The sequence below is a fragment of the Gopherus evgoodei genome, chromosome 5, assembly GCF_007399415.2.
Source record: "Gopherus evgoodei ecotype Sinaloan lineage chromosome 5, rGopEvg1_v1.p, whole genome shotgun sequence".
NCBI classification, from domain to species: domain Eukaryota; kingdom Metazoa; phylum Chordata; order Testudines; family Testudinidae; genus Gopherus; species Gopherus evgoodei.
This window is the reverse complement of record NC_044326.1, coordinates 2,666,464-2,685,323: the sequence shown is the minus strand read 5'-3', so window position 1 is coordinate 2,685,323 and position 18,860 is coordinate 2,666,464. Positions and strand designations below refer to the sequence as shown.

Below are 18,860 nucleotides of genomic sequence, written 5' to 3'. Positions count from 1 at the left end.
GAGTCAGCTGTGGCTGTGACCTTTTATTGACGAATTACAAAACACGTTGACACAAAAAGCCAGGTGCCATTCCTGTCTATGTAAATAATTTCCCCACCCCACCCCCACAGGCTGCACCAGAGACACAAACCAAGAAACAATTTAAAAAGTAGGGCTGCCTGGCCAGATGCTGCCCAGGCAGAGAGCACGGGCCAGGGCAGGGAAGGAGGGAGCAGAGCTGAGTCCTCCCATGGGGCCCTAGAAGGAGTGTGTGTAGAAGACATCCACATTGGCAGTGTAGTCCAGAGGCAGCACCTGCCCTATATGCTTGGCCCCCAGGCTGGCTCCGCCCAGCGCTGACGAGTGCTTTAGCTTCAAGAGGGTGAACTTGGAGAAGATGCTGTGCAGCTCCTGAGGCCGGGCCTGGTTCAGGACTTTGAGGAACCCTGTGGGGGGAGAAAGGAGAGTCAAGCGGCCACGTTCCAATTGAGACAATACAGCTGTTGCTGTTCAAAGGCAGGGGGTGGGCTGCTGCACAAAAGGGTGGGGACCAAGAGCTGGGAGCCAGGATATGGCAGCAGACTTGGCATTTGCAGGGACCGGGGCACGGCAGCTCAGTGACTTGCCCAAGGGCACAACTGGGAATAGGACCCGGACGCCTTCCACTCCTGCGCCCTCCCCCTCTGCCCGGTTTTCTGGCTCACCTTCTTTCATCATTTCCCAGCTGTTCCACACGGAGCCCACGCACAGGATCGGCAGCCCCAGCTCGCCTCCGAAGAGGCTCTAGGGGGAAAGCAGAATTAGCAAGTGCAACCCAAGCCCGCGCCGCTGAGAATCAGTGCAAAACGCTGCACAGCACAGACGGAGCAGGAGGCCCAGGCGTGTTGCAGGCCCAGCAGTGTCAGCTGCCTGGCGGTTACCTTGTCCATTTTTGGCAGCACAGCTACAATGTGTCGAGCCAGGACTTCCCCAGCCTTGTTGAAAATGTGACAGCACAGAGGGTCCCCCGCCTGGGCACCTGAGCAGGAGAGAAGTACAACAGGGTCCGTGGTGGCTACAGATGGGCTTTACCTGCCACAAGGGGGAGTGATGCTGGTTCGAATCCTGCTGGTCTTGCTCTCATCCACAAGGAGAGGCAGCAGCAGATTTACGAGGACCGTTTTCACCCGGATAATTTAAAAGCGGCCAAAGGGATTTGGCTCCAACTCTCTAACAAAGGGGGCAGAGCATGTGCCTGGGCAACTTCAGCCCCTAGGGAAATCTCAAAGCTGAGTGACCTAGACCAAAACGGGATTAGAGACAGCGTATTTACAGCCTGCGCTGTAGAGACCCAGGGCACGTCCACCTCCGCTGTAGGGTTTTAGAGAAGATATCAGTACCCGGCCAGGAGAGCTGCTTCCGCCCGCGAAAGGCACTGCCCATGTCACCAGGAGCTCTCCCACCAAATCGCTGCCTAGATCGGGGTTGGGTCACATAATGGTTGCTCGGGGGGTGTCAGTTTGCAAGGCAGCCTATTCAGCCATGTCAGAGCTGCCCCAGGCAGCGTTACTGTAAATTGCATGGTAGGTTTACAGATTTCCCTCAACCCAGTATGCAGAATTGTGAAGCAGGTGATCGGATCACAGCAATACATGGGCTGTGTAAACTCTCTGAGGCAGCAGGGCTACTGTCTTCGCTGCAGCCCCTGGTGCAATGGGGCCCTGATCCGACTGACGTTACGATGCTACAAATAACCTGCTTTCGGACACAGACTAGTGACACAGAAACAGAGCCCTTTCTAGAGAATTGTCTGCAGCTGCCCGAGGCAGGTCTTAAGCATCAGGGGAAGAGGGAGCTGGATCACAGCAGGGCTGGATCGCGTGCTAGAAGCTAAGAGCTTGGAATCAGAAGAATTCTAGCTCCCTCACCAATTTCTTATTGAGGTGGAAGCAGGGTCCTCCAATGGCAGATATTCTGCATTTGCTTTAGCACCTTCCAGCTGATGATCTCAAACCCCACAGCAAGGTAGGGACTTTATCACTAATCAGGGGCAAACGGAGACCCAGAGAGCCTGTGGCTGGTGTCCCAGCTGCTCTGTTCTAACTCCATGCTGAGCCCTCACTCCCCCCACGCAATCAGCAGCATGGAAGAAGCCATGAAAATGACACTAGGTATTTGCACCATGGAGCTGTACGGGCACCTGTCACTCCCCATCAGCTTTTCTGATCAGATGCCCTTTGCTGTACCCAGCATATGGGCCTGGGCAGCCTGATAATGTCCCAAGAGTTTAATGAGGGTCCCTTTAACCGGCCAGGAGTGTGCTCTGCACACTTAACAACCTGGAGTCATAACAGGGAAGAGGCTCTTGCATCTCAAACAGAAGAGCAGGATGAAGTGGGGCTCCCGCTCGCAGATCCAGCCTAGCCCCTCCTCCCCCTCCCTTTCCATACTGAATTAGTTATTGCACTGTCTCAGGGTTCTATCCCACCACCCACCCCCAGAGCATCTGAGCGGCAGCCTCGTAAGAGCAGTGGCCAAGTCCCTAGTGACTTAGAATCATAGACTATCAGGGTTGGAAGGGACCTCAGGAGATCATCTAGTCCAACCCCCTGCTCAAAGCAGGACCAATCCCCAACTAAACCATCCCAGCCAAGGCTTTGTCAAGCTGGGCCTTATAAACCTCTATAGAATGACTTCATGGAGTCTCTGGCACTCCAGGGTGTGGTTGCAGGGCCATCTCTCGGGGACATGGGGGGACACTTTGCTTTCGGAGGGATGGGCTGCAGCTAACCAGTTCTGTCTGGTTTAACCAAGTATCCAGTGCTCATCCTACCAGGGGCATGCAAAAAACCCCCATCAGGAATTAGCAAGCGTTAGTGGAACCACAGCAGGAAAGGGCCAGCCCCCTGGCCCCACACACAGAAAGGAGCTGCCCCCCTCTGCACGTCCAGGGGAGTGGGTGAAGCTCATGGTATAACCTGGGGGAAGGTGACTCCCTGGAGATTGACAAAAGGGGCGGGGCACAGCATCACACGTGCGCTGAGCACACCTCCGGGAGCCCCGCTCATGGAGACACAGTCGGCTCCCATGACGGCCGAGCACAGAGCTAGAGTCATATCACGGCCCCGCGGGATGCAGAGACTGTGTTAGCCGAGCCTCCCCATTGGGAGTTGAGTCCCACGCAATGAAGCCCCCAACGCTTCCCTTAGGCAAGCTCTGAGTCTGATTCTTCTGATATTCAGCCTGAGTTTCCCCCCTCTCATTGCCACCCCTTCCTGGGGATGAATGCTCTGCAGATCCTACCCAAGGTTTGGGTCCTCTGCTCCCACCCGTTGCCTCCTCTCTGTGCTGGGAGCCAGCAGCAGCAACCGCTCCTGAGCTAGTCCAGCCTATTGAACAAGGTCCCGCCCAGGCCTCCTGTCAGGCTGTCTCTGCCCTACCACATGCTCAGACACCCAGAATGGAGGATTAACTAAAACCACCCAGGACAAACTCCCTCCAATACCCTCAGCTAGTTTTTGGCAGAATCCCGCGAACTTGGATTTCTCGAACGTCCGGTAGAGATGCGTCAGGAGGCCCATCCTGTCAGAGATCTGCGGGGACAAGATACGCGGGGGTGATGCATGTGCCTATCGCCGGGGTGGAGTCTGGAGCCTGACCCTCTGCTCGGGGTCCCTTACTCAGACTGTGGGGGCTGCCATCTAGAAACCAGCATCCCCCTCCCCCTGCCTATGCCAGCCACCCCCAGGCTGCCAGTACGCACAGCTCCAGGTACCCTGGCAACACAGCTCGTGGGATCGGTGGCAGTTTTACAGTGGGGGACGGAGACACCAGGCAATGACGGGCGAGTGCAAGCCTGAAAGGGTGACCTAGACCCAGCTCCCCAAGCCAGGCCCCTCTCCCTCCTGTACTAGTGGCTGCCAAGCCTGGGGGCTGCCCCCAATCCCTTGTGCTAGGGGGTTACCACCCTTCCCCACCCCCCAGCATAGAGGGATGGCCGTACCAAACTCCAATGGCGCGGGGCTGCGTGGCCAGGATCGGGAGGAGCCACGCTAATCCCGGACGGGAATGAAGTGCTAAGCTAGTGGGGTGAGAGGCACCATAGAGTGGCCAGGAAGGTCCCAGGGTAGTGGGTGAGGGGCTGGGACAAGTTGTTAGGGGCTATGGGGTGAGTGGGGCGAGTGGAGAATGTTGGGGGTGAGTGGGGGGGCATGGGAGATAGGACCAAGGTATTCAGGGCTGTGGTGAGTGGGGCATAGGCTGCTGGGATATGGGGGGGTCTGTCAGGACAAGTGGGGGCTGATGGAGAGGGGGCATTCAGGGGTCTGTGGGTGGGGTGAGGCAGAGGGGCATATGGGGCTCTCTGTGGGGGTGAGGGATTTATGGGGTAGAGGTGCTTTGCTGTCTAGTTATGGAAGGTGTGGGGGGCCGGGGGGGGCACAGGGCCCCTGTGTTCTTTAACCCAGGCTTGGTCACTCCAGGGGACTAGGCTGCCTACGTTCCCATGGGCGAGCGTGCCCAGGAGAGAAGCTGGTGTGTGCCACGCTCCATGCCGCACAGCAGTGCCCTTCAGAGGGCTCTGGAGAAGCAGGAGACCAACAGCTGTTACCCAGGGCCCTGATCACATGAGGTGCTGAACATCCACTGAAGTGTCAGGCTCTCCGCCCCTCTGAGATGCCAGACCCAGCCTGGCCTCCTCTCCCCGCCTCGAGCTGCGCCCTCTTCCGGCAGTGCCCACGCAGCTGGGCCAGGTACCTGAAAGTAATCGAACATGGCCTGCTTGATGTAGCCAATGTCGTGGGGCGGCACTTCCAGGTTGTCCAGGCAGTCGAACACAATCTTCACGGCCTGGTGCGCGATCCAGAAAGCTGCAGAACAAGAGGCCGCAAGAGGCAGGTGGTTAGGCTTGGCTTCACCGACCCAGAGCTCAACTGCTGCCAGACCTGGATCCAGCAGTGCCAATAATGGCCTTGGTTACGGTGGAGAGGACAGGTCAGTAAAATACCCTTGCAAGGATGCTGGTGGTACCCAGAAGCCACCCAGTACAGAGCCAGGAAATTGAGCATTAACAGGCAACATAGACAAGAAACCCAACCATTACAAAGTAGGGAAAGTACCCAGGTAACCTTAACTCTGCCTCCTTCACACCACCAGCCTCCCATCTTCGCTCTTTTCATAACTACTCTAAGGGCTTATCTACATGGGGAAACTGACCAGGATAGCAGCAGCCCTTTAAATTCACAGCTACCTTATTCCAGAATAGATTCCCCATGCAGACAAGCCCTAAGAAGTGTTATTTTCAGATCAAGAGTTTTAGGAAATCCACAGCAGCCCACTTGGACAGCTTTGCAGGCGTAGAATTGAAAACATGCCCCATGCTCTATAACTGGTTTTATGTCTCCACGGCAGAGAGACAAGCTCCATGTCTCACGACTTAGATCCTGTGAAATTATAGGGCCCGATTCTGCAAGATGCAAAGAACTGCCAGTGACAGAACCCCACAGAATCCGGCGTGGCCATCCGCTGGCCGTTTGTCTGATCGGGTTTGTTTCCATGGCGCACGCAGGAGCACAAAGGAGGCTGGGGCCAGCACAACCATGGAACGGCTACACGGAGAACAGTCATTTGTGAGATCACCGACAAGAGGAAACTGTTACAGATGGACAAGGGAGTCTGAGTTTCTGGTTCTCTCTGGGCATCTCCATGGGGGGCAGAATGAAGGTTGTTCAGATCCCATACCTGCTAGTTTCCCTACATCCAAGTGCCTTTTAACCATAACTCTGGCTTTCCTGTGTTATATATTATAACCGCAATGTTCCCGTAAGAGCTTTTACCCTTCAATCCTGATCTGCCACTGCTCCCCCAAAGGACAACCCTGCAGGCCAATACATCACCCCAGGCCAGCTCTCATCTGACAGCCAGAGACTCCTGGCCCTGCTAGCCACTCGCTGAGAGATTTCCAGCCTGTGTCAGCTGCCCTTCCCCGCTGGGCAAGGAACAGCCTCCCCAGGGCTGTGGCAGGGCCATTAGCCCTCGAGAGGCCCTTTGGCTGAGGACTCAGATTTGCTCTGGCTCAGCCAGGCAGTGAGGAGGGTGGGGTGAGAGACACCCGCAGGCTCAGGAACAGAGCTAGCCACTGGCCCAGGCCCCCCTCCGCCCAGCCCCATCGTCCCCAGAACTCCTCGGCGAGGAGACGTGCCCCGGGTCTTACCTGACCCCTCGTCTCCCATCATGTGACCCCACCCTCCACAGCTAACCTCCGACCCGTCAGGGTTGATGAGTTTGCAGTTGGAACCAGTTCCCGAGATCAGCACCACGCCACCTACGGGGGAGAGGGAAGGGCCAACAGGTGACTGGGGCCGGCCTTAGGAAAAATGGCACGAGGGACGAACTTGTATTTTGCCCCCCTGATCTCCCCCTACCTCCCATGGGCCCCGCTGCCTCTCCGGGCTCCCCAACCCCCGATCACTCCCAGGCCCTGCTGCCTCTCCCTCCCCTTCTTTGCCCCAAGCTCCCTTCTGCAGGCTCGCATCCCCGGCCTGCTCCGCTCTTGCCTCTTGACCACAGCACCCACGAGGCTGGGCCCAGCCCCAGCCGAGCCCACTAATCCCAGCTGGGTCGCTCTCCCCGCAGCCCCACCCTCCCACGCTCCATGCCCACGAACCCCTGCTTCCGAGGTTTCCCCAGTCAGTGTGCAGGGAGGTGTCCCCCCCCCGGAGCCTGGCCAGTGCCTCGTGAGCCAGTCGTTCCCTCTTTCGATGCTGTTCTGCACACAGCGACCCCAGCAATGAGCACGCAGGCCCGATCACTGGGCTTCCCTCGCGGCTGGACTGGTTCTACCCCAGGCTCCTACAAGTACCGGCGAGACCACAAGGGCTCCCCCAGTGGTGGTACTGCCAGAGCTCTCGCTGGTTACTTGCCAGACTGGTAGGCTGCTGGCCGGTCTCCCCAGCCCTAGAAGGGTTAACGCTGCGCCCAGGGCCTGCTCAGACCCTTCCTACAAGGTGACGTCGGCTGCACTGACAATCTGCAGCAAACCGCTCCCGTGGCCCTTCCCCTGGCAGCTCTGCACCCCCGGGGGGCTCTTTGTAGGAATCAGGCGCTCATCAGGCAGTGTGACCTGACACTGGTAAGCTACGGCTTTATGGGGCTCTGCCCCAGGACAGGCTGGCTGGCCCCAGGCCCTTAGCAGGGCAGACCACCCAGTTTACAGGGCCACACTTCCCATCACACATCAGCGGTGCCTCACTCCTCTAGGGTTTCCCAATGAGAATCCCTGTCATAGCCCCTCGGGGCAGAAGGCCGGGGCTCAGACTCCCCCCAGGGCAGCTTCCCATGCCACAACCAAGCCTTGGAAACAAAGCAGCTCCAAACGGGAGGTGGATAATAGTGTCCATTTCCACGTGGCTTCCCCCAGTCACCAACCCCAACAGGACCCAGCACTCCGAACCCTCCTGCCCCCTGCCCGGCGAGCGTGGTCCTTGCCGTGGTCGGTAGCTGTGGCCATCGCCCCGATGGCATCCGTGGTGATGTAGTAGTTCTCGCTCAGCTGCGGGAAGCGGGTCTGCAGCTGCTCGATGAGCTTCTTGATGGCTTCTTTCTGCTCCCCCCCGCTCAGAGACAGCCCCTGCGCCCAGACACGCCACGTGAGTCCGACAAACCAGAGCTGGGTGCTCCTTCGCCCCAGCCAGCCCGGGCCCCCTCTGCCCCAGCCCAGCCCAAGCCGTGGATCCTGCAGTTCCTAGCCTGCTGGGCCTCCTGTTGATCATACAGCGTTTCCCATGTTCTGCATCTTGTTCCTCAGACCCGCCTGCCATTCGCTTTTCTGACCCTTGCTGAGCACTGGGCAGAGGTTCTCCCCTGCTGCCCTCTGCTCTCTTACTCGGCAGCACTGGGGAGAAATGACACCCCAAGGGCTCAGTCTGAGACAGGGCCCCAATCTCCTGGCCTGTGCTTTAGCCATAGGACCAGCCTCCCTCCCCTGCCCCGCCTTCCCTCCCCTCTGATCTGACTGCACCCCTGAGCAGCCCATGTGGCAGAGTAACTCACCAGCGAGCGGAGGGGAACCTGCGGGTTGGCACCTGCCTTCCCTTTGGCCTCGCTGACCATCTCGTTGATCCTTTCCAGGCATTTGTCTGAGCCGACCAGCTAGCCGGGGAGGGGGAGGACAACAAACAGTTCTCATTAAACCCTTCCGCTTCCTGAGAGCAAGCTGCTCCCATGCTAACCCCACCCCCCGGACTGGGACTAACATGCAGACTAACGCCAGGCATCCCCCCTTCCCGCCCAGAAGTGCTTGGCTCAGCGATCTTGTTCCACACCCATCACCATAGCAGTCCACACTAGGAGCCTAGTGTGGATGCAGCTTATAGCAGCCAAACCGTGCTTGCGCTGGGATAGCTTATTCCAGGCTGACCCCAACGTCCCCCCATTATACTGGCAAAAGCATGGATGGGCTGGCGTAGCTCCATCTACACTAGGGGCTTTTGCCAGCCCAGCTCTGTCAGTCAGGGTCCCACCTCTCCACACCCCTGTGCCAGCAGAGGCTGTAGCGTAGCCCTGGTCCAAGGGCAGCCGCTGAGTCTGAATCCAGAGCTCAAACATCTCAACGTGTTGATTTCTTGGGGCTGGGCCCATTCTGAAGACGGGAACCCAGCATCAGAACAGACACCTCCAAGCAGCCCGGAGGCTTGGGTTTTAGCCTCCCTTGTCTCGGTGGGGCGCCAGGCCGAGGACCAAGGGCGTGATGTCAGTCCGCCTAACTGGTTCTACGAGTCTGCGCTCTCCTTCCGGCTGTAACTCAACCAGCGCAGCAGGGATTAAACGCACGGGCTCCCTGCTGGCCTAGTGGGGGCCAACTGGTTTCTACCCAGAGCTTGGAAATTAGAGGTAACAAAGTGACCACAAGAAGTGCACTCTGGGTAATGGCATGCAAATTAAACCCCCTGGCTATCACTAATCACCCCCAGGCTTGACCGCTATGCTAGCACACACCCCCCCGCCCAGTAACAACATCCCAGATTCCTCTAGCCCCAGCTGCGCCTGCCACATCCTGTGTGATCCTTACCCAATGGTTAGTGCAGGGCCCGTCGGTCTCTGCCAGGATCTTGCCATCTTCAGATATCAGCACCACCTTGGAGTGGGTCCCCCCCCTAAGGAATCAAGGGCACACACATGCCAGTTCAGTGCACAATGGGCTCATGCCACCCCCCTCCGGCAAAGCGAGGTGGACAGCCGCTCCAGAGTCAGAGTTAGAGGAAAGCCCCCATCCGGACTCCTGAAATCTACCCTCACTTCCAAGTGCCAGGAGAGTTTTCAATCTTTGCAGCTGCTGCTGGGCTGAAAACTGCAGAGGCAGCCACACTCGAGAAAGGCTTGCGACAGGCCCGCTAGCTGCGGCGGTTTCCCACGCAACCCACGATTCCTGCATGGATCCGTCCCATGCACAACTGTGCAGCGGGCACGGGAAGGGTGTTTTGCTGTAACGTTTCCCAGTGGAGCTGCGCCCCCATGGAAGAGCCAGGCCTCGCCGCTAACAAGATTGTTTAAAGCTCTAGGAAGGTGCCGGGAGAAATACCACCTCAGCCACTCAGAAATCTCTGCAGGGTGCCTCTAGGTTGAGGAAATTCAGAGCCATGATTCCCCATGGATGCCGGAGCAGAACTAGCACTCAGGTACTTCAGCCACCGAGTTTGAAGGCAGCTCTGCTTATGCCTAGACGACATGGTCCTGTCTACACTGGCTCTTCCTTCATGCGTCTTTTGCTTGCTCCAGGTTGGTAATACAAAGGGCATCGCTGGGATGGAAAATGCTCTCCGAATGTGAATTAGATGTGAATTATTTCTCCCAAGCGACATTGGAATGGCTTGTGAGACCGTTAGCACCAAACCTCCACTTAGCTTGAAGCACCCAGCTAGTTCTGGTAACTAACACTTCTGGCAAACACCGACATTCATGATACAGGCTGAAGTTTCTCTCTTTCTCCCCATTCCCCACAATATTACCAGCTGTCTCCCTCCCATTGCTCTCACCCGCAGAGACATTACAGGGCCAGAAGAAAGTAGGTGTCTGTTTGGCCCAGCCTTAGCCAGCTGTCTGCCTTGCTCTGTGCTCCACCATGCAGCCCAAACACCGATTCAGATGAGACGCTTTCAGGCTGGGGGGGTCTGTTTATTTTGGAAGTCAGACATGGAAGATGGTCCCCTTAGAAGGGCGTGCGCAGGGGACGGCCTGGCTGGTGCTGGCTAAAGGCAGAGAGAACCCTGCACCTCTAGGTTGTGGGTGTGACTTGAGCTCAGGTCCATAGTAACCATCCCCGGTGCACATGAAATGAGTTTGGAAGGTCTCAGTGCAGTTCCCAGCAGACTGATGGCCACAACCCAGAGAGACCTCAGACCAAACAGGCTATGCAGACTGAACTCTAAGCCCTAGAGTTGGTCCCTCCAAGTCAGGCATGAATTGTGTAGCCAAGGCCCAGGAGAGATGCACCCCCATCCATACCGTACCTGCCCCACAGGCAGGAGACTCCAGTCATCCCGCACCACAATCATATTCTGCAGAGCACCGTCCCCTCTTTCCAGTGCAGACCAATGCAAGCCCTACAGGACACCCCTCCACTAGGGGCATGCTTCAGTGTAACACCCCCAGCCGACACCTTCTATGGACGAGTCATAGACTCCATCGTCTTGCTCCGGCCCCAGTGGAAGGCAGTCTTTCCCCTATAAATGCATCCAGCAAGTTCATAGAATATTAGAGTTGAAGGAGACCTCAGGAGGTATCTAGTCCAACCCCCTGCTCAAAGCAGGATCAATCCCCAATAAATCATCCCAGCCAGGGCTTTGTCAAGCCGGGCCTTAAAAACTTCCAAGGAAGGAGATTCCACCATCTCCCTAGGGAACCCATTCCAGTGCGTCACCATCCTCCTAGTGAAATAGTGTTTCCTAATATCCAACCTAGAACTCTCCCACTGCAACTTGAGACCATTGCTCCTTGTTCTGTCATCTGTCACCACTGAGAACAGCTGAGCTCCATCATCTTTGGAACCCCTCTTCAGGTAGTTGAAGGCTGCTATCAAATCCCCCCTCACTCTTCTCTTCTGCAGACTAAACAATCCCAGTTCCCTCAGCCTCTCCTCGTAAGTCATGTGCCCCAGCCCCCATATCATTTTCGTTGCCCTCCGCTGGACTCTCTCCAATTTGTCCACATCCTTTCTGTAGTGGGGGGCCCAAAAATGCACACAATACTCCAGATGTGGCTTCACCAGTGCCAAATAGAGGGGAATAATCACTTCCCTTGATCTGCTGCCAATGCTCCTACTAATGCAGCCCAATATGTCGTTGGCCTTCTTGGCAACAAGGGCACACTGCTGACTCATATCCAGCTTCTCGTCCACTGTAATCCCCAGGTCCTCCAGAGTTGTGCAATACTGCGGGTGAGGTCTCTTGGGGGGAAGTGGAGGAAGGGAGAGATTTCTGCTGGGCTCGCAGGTTACCAACTCAAGTCCTGACGCATGAGGCTCAATTAACCTTTTCTGTTTTCGCTTGCATGCAGCCAGCGTCCCTTCCCAGCCTACGGAAAGAAGAAACACCCCCACCATCCATGAACCCAGGCATCCTGCAGAGCACAACAAGGCTGGTGTGATGCCCCCCACTTTCAGGATACATTTGACCTGTATGCAAATGCTAGGGATGCAGTCTATTGTTTAAGAGGCAGCGCTGTGTTAACCTCGCTGAACATGGCCCCGATCCTGTGATGACAAGCTCAGAGCTGGCAGATCTCCAGCCCTGTAGGGCTCCATGCAGAGGATCAGGGGCTAAGTGTGCAAACCCCCAGTGCCCCACAGACCTGCACCGTCCAACAAGCATCCCCATGGCTTGGCTATTCCTAAAGGTCAGGTGCAAAGCCTCTGCTACATGCTACAGACACCAGAGCAGCCTGAAAGGGGGTTAGGAATGGTACAATTCTCCCGCGTCTCATGCAGGATCTCAGAGCGGATGATCATTGTGGTCCTTTCAGTGCCTAAGGTAATTAGGCACTCATTGAAAGCCAGCAAGAGTCAGGTGCTCAATTCCCTTCGGCACTTCTGAAAAATCTCACTTGGTCTCTGACTCTGCATCAGCAGGGGGGCTGAAGGCCAGATCCGGGAAGTATTTAGGCTCCTCACTTCCACAGAAATCAATGGATCTTTGTGGATCAGGATGGAAGCGAGGAGCCTGAATACCTTGGATCTAGGTCCAGGAGGCTTTTGGTTTGTAATCTAGATTTATTGGAGCGTGATGTGCTCTCTGCATGGCTACACTGTTGCATAAGACACGGACCAGGCAGACTTCCTCTTCCACAATGAGTGTTTACTTTGCTCCCATGCACTGGGAATGTGAAGGGGTCCCTTCCTCCCTGTCAAGTCTCTCTTCAAACAGATTACAAGCAAACCATCGGCAGGCAGAGAGGGGAGGTAACCAGACCCTGGGCGAGGACGAGGTCCAGCGAACGGCAGCACCAGAACATGTTTTGTCTTTGGAGCTGCCTTCCTCGGATTCATCTTGGTATCTTCCCCTTTCACACATGCAGCCATGGCAACAAGTGCAATTACTATACAACTTGGCAGATCCAGAGATCCTCTCCCCAGCTCCCCTGTGCTGAGCCTCAGGCGGAAGGCCGGGCAGGTACACAGCTGAGCTTGTTAACTGCATTCACCTTCCTTGGGTGGTGCGAATGGGGCAGGGATCGCTCAGAGAACCAGGAAGTCTCTCGCTTCTGCTCAGATGGGGTCTCAGCCAGGCCAGCTTGTCTCAAGTTACCTTAAATCTCACCACTAACTGGCCCAGGGCTGGGGTAAGCGGGCTCAGCTTCCCCCTTCCCAGGGGCAGGGAGATGCTGTCTTCTGCAAGATCCCCCCTTCATCTTCCCAGCAGAACAGGAATCGCCAGGCCACAGAGCAAGGCAGCGTGGTCTAATGGGGAGAGCACTGGACTGCGAGTCGGCACGGCTGCGTTCTAGTGCCAGATCTAGAACTGACTTGCTGGGCGGCCTTGGACACGTTACCACTTCACCTCTGCTTCTGTTCCCACCCGGTGTCTGGTCAACACAGATTGGGGTTTCTTGGCATTGCAGCTGCCTTCTATGTTTGCATGACCACTGGCACAACGACGCTCATCCCAATTGCCACCAAGCATCTCCGGTATTAACACCATCAATGGTCCATCTAGTCCACTCTCCTGCCCGTCTTACTGGGCAGTGTCTTCAGGGGAAGATGCAAAGTCTTTGTAATGGACAACTGCGGAATAACCCATTCACAGGGGCAGCTGCATCCTAACCCAGTAATTAGTTAGGGGATGATTTATAGCCTCTAGTTTATCTTATTTTAACTGTGGATTTTCTGAATGGCAAAGAAATCCTTTCTGAAACCTGCTCTTGGCCTCCATCAGTTGATTGTGGCAATGGGTCCCATGGGCTAATTGGGCCCTGGGTAAAGTAAGGATTTCCTTTTAAGTTACAGTAGTTCCTGCTAAGATTTCAAGCTCCTCTGGGCAAGGACTGTATTATTTATTGGACGCACTGGATGCTTTAGCAGCTCTTTGGAAATTACAGTACAATAGTCATTAAATAGATTTTAATAGGGTTGCACCCGCCCTGCATGAATCTGGCTCAATATATTTTTTAGTGCGTACAAGACAATTTATGGGGGAAGACCAGGTGTTAGAAGTGCAATCCACCTTTCAACACAGTAAGATCTGCACGTGTACCACACACATTTTAGAAATGAAAGTATTAAGAAGTCTTCATAAGAACGGCCAGACTGGGTCAGACCAAAGGTCCATCTAGCCCAGTATCCTGTCTTCCAACAGTGGCCAGTGTCAGGTGCCCCAGAGGGAATGAACAGAGCAGGTAAATCGAGTGATCCATCCTGTCTCCAGTGATAGAGACTCTTCTAACACTTTGCATCTGCCATGTTCAGTTGCTGCCAGAGCTCATGAACAACTAATGAGACAGCTTGCACACAGATGCGGGAGGAGAGAGAGACTTTGGAAGAGGCAGTTCTCAGTTTCAAATTTTTAAGGGGTTCTTTTTAAACAAGCTTGTAAAAGGGGGAACCGTCAGTTTAGACCTGAAAATTCAGAGTTAAACACTAATGTAACAAAACTTTGATGTTGAAAATGTTTGTGCCTTTAGAAGTTTTCAGCAGGTCATCTTGCACTGGATTTCCTTGGGGTACTCCTCTGCTAGCACACATATATATACCTGCCCCTGGATATTTCCATTACATGCATCTGAGGAAGTGGGTATTCACCCACGAAAGCTCATGCTCCAAAACGTCTGTTAGTCTATAAGGTGCCACAGGATTCTTTGCTGCTTTTACAGATCCAGACTAACACGGCTACCCTCTGATACTTGACTCCTCTGGAGATTGAATTTCAAAGTGAAATTTGCCACTCTGTCTGTTCCCCTGGGTTATCGAGAGTGATGCTTCAGAGGCTATCCTGGCGAAAAGAAAACCTGCTTTCTCCAATCAGAAGTAATGAAGACGACTTTTTCAAACTATGATTTTTAACCTGAGTTGTGAACCACAAAGCTAAATACGTCAGGAACCCAGTTACAACAGACAGCAGGCTTAGCAGTGCCCCTGAATTCAGCCATCACCAAGTCTCCCAACAACAGATCTGTCATTTCACATGGACTTTAAGTCCTAAATTTGAAAGGTAGCTCCACACCGAGCTGGAGAAAGTCAGCTGCTTCAGAAGCTGAACTGTGCAGAAACCTTTGGCCATAGTTGCACCTTGCAGTTTTCAAATCAGATATCACACTCACATCTAAGCCTTCCCAAAAGGTTATGCACACACATCAAAGATAACACAAGCAGCTAGCTCCAAGACATGGTTTGGGAAGGAAAGCATACTTCCAAAAACACAGCCGTGTCTAATTCTAATCACCCAGGGTAAGCAGTTTTCCTCTTCCAGAGGGACAAAGGAAGCCCGCCTACATGGGAAAGCAACCCCAGTCTAGCTTAAATCATTTTTTATTTCAGTTTCATTTAAAGCAAATCAGTTCTGAGCTGACTTGAGCTAACCTGAAAAAAAAGGCACTCTTAATCCAACACGAGCATGTCCACACTGAGGTGCCATTGGTTTAACTAAATCTGTTCCAGGTCACACCTTAGCCCAGTCTACGCTGCAAAATTTTTCCGCATGGCTATGTCGGTCAGGGAGTGTGCAAAAAACACCTGCCCTAGCAGCACAGCTCTATCATCAAAACTGCAAATGCTAGTATAGACGCAGCTATGTGGACAGAAAGCAACAGAAAAACTCCTTCTGCCAGCACATGCTGCATCTGTGCTAGGGCTCTCCAGCTAGGGTTGCCAGGCATCTGTTTTTTGACCGGAAGGCCAGTTGAAAAGGGATCCTGGCGGCTCCGTTCAGCAGCCCAGACTGGGCCATTAAAAGTCTGGTCGGCAGTGCAGCGGGGCTAAGGCAGACTCCCTGCCTCCGCACAGCTCCTGGAAGCAGCTGCTGGGTCCCTGCAGCCCCTGGACATATGGGCAGTCAGGAAAGATCCGCACATTGCCCACGCCCTGAGTGCCAGCTCCACAGCTCCCATTGGCTGGGAACCAATGGAAGCTGCAGAGGTGGCACCTGCAGACATGAGGGCAGTTGAGCGCGCAGAGCTTACTGGCTGCTCACGCACCTAGCGGCTGCAGGGACTTGGTGGCCACTTCCTGGGAGCTGCAGTAAGTGCTGCTGGAACCCCGTACTCCAACCCCCTGCCCCTGCCTGGAGTCCCCTCCTGCACCTTCCCAGAGACTGCACCCTCACCTCCAACACCCTGCCCCAGCTCCCTTCTGCACTCCAAACCCCTCATCCCTGGCCTCACCCCAGAGCCCACACCTCCTCCTGCACTCCAAACCTCTTGGCCCCAGCCTGGAGTCCCCTCCTGCACCCAAACTCCTTCCCAGAGTCTGCACCCCCACCCCCAACACCCTGCCCCAGCTCCCTCCTGCACTCCAAACCCCTCATCCCTGGCCTCACCCCAGAGCCCACACCTCCTCCTGCACTCCAAACCTCTTGGCCCCAGCCTGGAGTCCCCTCCTGCACCCAAACTCCTTCCCAGAGTCTGCACCCCCACCCCCAACACCCTGCCCCAGCTCCCTCCTGCACTCCAAACCCCTCATCCCTGGCCTCACCCCAGAGCCCACACCTCCTCCTGCACTCCAAACCTCTTGGCCCCAGCCTGGAGTCCCCTCCTGCACCCAAACTCCTTCCCAGAGTCTGCACCCCCACCCCCAACACCCTGCCCCAGCTCCCTCCTGCACTCCAAACCCCCTCATCCCCAGCCTCACCCCAGAGCCCACACTCCCAGCCAGAGCCCTCATCCCACTCCTGCAGCCCAACCCTTACCCCAGCCCAGTGAAAGTGAGTGAGGGTGGGGAAGAGTGACCGAGGGAGCAGGGGCAGGGCCTCAGAGAAGGGGAAGGGGCAGGGCTAGGGTGTTCGATTTTGTGCGATTAGGAAGCTGGCAACCCTTCTTCCACTGTATCTACGGTTCCAGCAAAGCATTTGTCGTGTAGCCAAGGCCCATGGGTTAGATGGGTGCAGCGTTCTCGTGAAACCAGATATCACCCTGGGTTTTTCCCACCCCTCAAGTGGGTCATTATTGCACACGGGCTGATTTTACAAGGTTGCACCCATGTAAATATGGTTCTGTCTTCCCTTCCACACACCTGTTGCTGGATTATAGACTCACACAGGGTAGAGGCCACACCATGTAGTGGGACTTGTGCCAGGCTGGGCACACCAACTGCACTCAACCAGGCACCTGCAACACCCCTAGGGATCCAGAGCCGGTTTCCCTGGTACAGCTGATCCCCAGGGCCTTTAAAAAAGGTGACTGCCCCACAGGCTGGGCTCAACACAGCACATTCCACCCCAGCTGTGAAGCTGATGTGCGCTGTCTAGTGCATGTGGGCCAGAACCACAGAGTCAGACACCAGGAGTTCAGTTACCCCAAAATCCAGGGGGCCAGGCCCAGAGGAACCTTCTTCCACCCAGAGAGTGAGCTGAGGAGCACAGGCACCTGCCCTAAAAAGGGCCAGGTTGGTAACAAGCCTGTGGCCCGAGCATCACACAGAGAAATCTCTCAGCCACCTGTTGGGTCTCCACAAGGCTGGGGCAGCCTGCGGGGCAACATGGTATCCCAGATACAGCACCACATGCTGGGGGCATCAGACACCAGTACCAGCCATCCTCTCAGCCCGAGAAGTGCGCGAGGCGTTGCACGCCGGGGGTGGGGGGGGCTGCGCGCAGCCCGAGAAGTGCGCGAGGCGTTGCACGCCGGGGGGGGGGGGGGGCTGCGCGCAGCCCGAGAAGTGCGCGAGGCGTTGCACGCTGGGGGTGGGGGGGGCTGCGCGCAGCCCGAGAAGTGTGCGAGGCGTTGCACGCGGGGCGGGGGGGGGCTCGCAGCCCGAGAAGTGCGCGAGGCACTGCACGCGGGGCGGGGGGGGGGGGTGCGCGCAGCCCGAGAAGTGCGCGAGGCGTTGCACGCGGGGGGGGGGGGGTGCGCGCAGCCCGAGAAGTGCGCGAGGCGTTGCACGCGGGGGGGGTGCGCGCAGCCCGAGAAGTGCGCGAGGCGTTGCACGCGGGGGGGGTGCGCGCAGCCCGAGAAGTGCGCGAGGCGTTGCACGCGGGGGGGGTGCGCGCAGCCCGAGAAGTGCGCGAGGCGTTGCACGCGGGGCGGGGGGGGGTGCGCGCAGCCCGAGAAGTGCGCGAGGCGTTGCACGCGGGGGGGGGGGGGGTGCGCGCAGCCCGAGAAGTGCGCGAGGCGTTGCACGCGGGGCGGGGGGGGGTGCGCGCAGCCCGAGAAGTGCGCGAGGCGTTGCACGCGGGGCGGGGGGGGGTGCGCGCAGCCCGAGAAGTGCGCGAGGCGTTGCACGCGGGGCGGGGGGGGGGGCGCGCAGCCCGAGAAGTGCGCGAGGCGTTGCACGCGGGGCGGGGGGGGTGCGCGCAGCCCGAGAAGTGCGCGAGGCGTTGCACGCGGGGCGGGGGGGGTGCGCGCAGCCCGAGAAGTGCGCGAGGCGTTGCACGCGGGGGGGGTGCGCGCAGCCCGAGAAGTGCGCGAGGCGTTGCACGCGGGGCGGGGGGGCTCGCACGCAGGGGAGGGGATGATCTTGGACCGAGATGGAGACGGGGCACCGCACACTTACGGGGGGGAGGGGACTGGAGCGAGAAGAGCGGCTGCCCCCAGCACGTGCGGAGGGGGCTGCCCTCGGGCCCCACCATTCCCGGGCTGGTGCCTAGGGAGGGAGCCGGGAGGCCAAGGGCTCCACCCCCCTCCGCGAGCCCCGGCTGGCACTCACCCCTCCACGCCGCCGAACAGCGCCGCCATGAGAGCTCCGCAGACCCGGCCGGCCCGCCCGCATCAGCTGATCCAGCGCCCGCCCCGCCCCGGCAGGGAGCGCCCCGCCCCCGGAGTGACCTAGCCCCGCCCCGGCAGAGAGCGCCCCGCCTCGCCCCCCGGAGTGACCTAGCCCCGCCCCCAGACAGGGAGCGCCCCGCCCCCCGGAGTGACCTAGCCCCGCCCCCCAGAGGGACCTCGCCCCGCCCCCCGGAGGGACCTAGCCCCGCCCTGGCAGAGCGCCCCTCGGTCTTTCCCACGAGGAGCCTAGCGCTAACCAGCCCCGCCCCCAAGCAGGGACACCCCCCCCGGAAGGAGCCTCTAGCTCCGCCCCCGGCAGGGAGCGCCCCGCCCCCAGGGAGGAGCGTAGGCTCCCCTCTCCCTCCCCAGGAAGAGTCTAGCGCTAACCAGCCCCGCCCCCTAGGAGGAGCCTGCCCCCCCCCCAGCAGGAACCCGCCCCCGGGAGGGGCCTGGACCCTTCCCCCCGCTGGAAGGAGCCTAGACCCCCGCCCCTTCCCCCA

At 57.4% G+C, this 18,860-nt stretch overlaps 1 protein-coding gene across 3 annotated transcripts; it reads right to left on the bottom strand.

The window, feature by feature from the left end:
* On the bottom strand, positions 1-18,376 carry NAGK (N-acetylglucosamine kinase). Of its 3 annotated transcripts, XM_030563317.1 has the most exons (10): positions 18,302-18,376; positions 9,026-9,110; positions 8,008-8,106; positions 7,444-7,585; positions 6,170-6,280; positions 4,714-4,826; positions 3,464-3,551; positions 900-997; positions 684-762; positions 132-425 (listed from the first exon to the last, which is right to left on the bottom strand). In XM_030563317.1, the coding sequence occupies exons 1-10, from the start codon at positions 18,328-18,330 to the stop codon at positions 238-240; spliced, it is 1,032 nt and encodes a 343-aa protein (XP_030419177.1). In that variant the 5' UTR covers positions 18,331-18,376; the 3' UTR covers positions 132-237. The 3 variants fall into 3 exon arrangements, with proteins under 3 accessions (XP_030419176.1, XP_030419178.1, XP_030419177.1); XM_030563316.1 differs by lacking the exon at positions 900-997 and having other exon boundaries at positions 1-425; XM_030563318.1 differs by lacking the exons at positions 900-997; positions 18,302-18,376 and adding an exon at positions 18,149-18,276 and having other exon boundaries at positions 1-425.
* Positions 18,377-18,860: the final 484 nt, after the last annotated feature.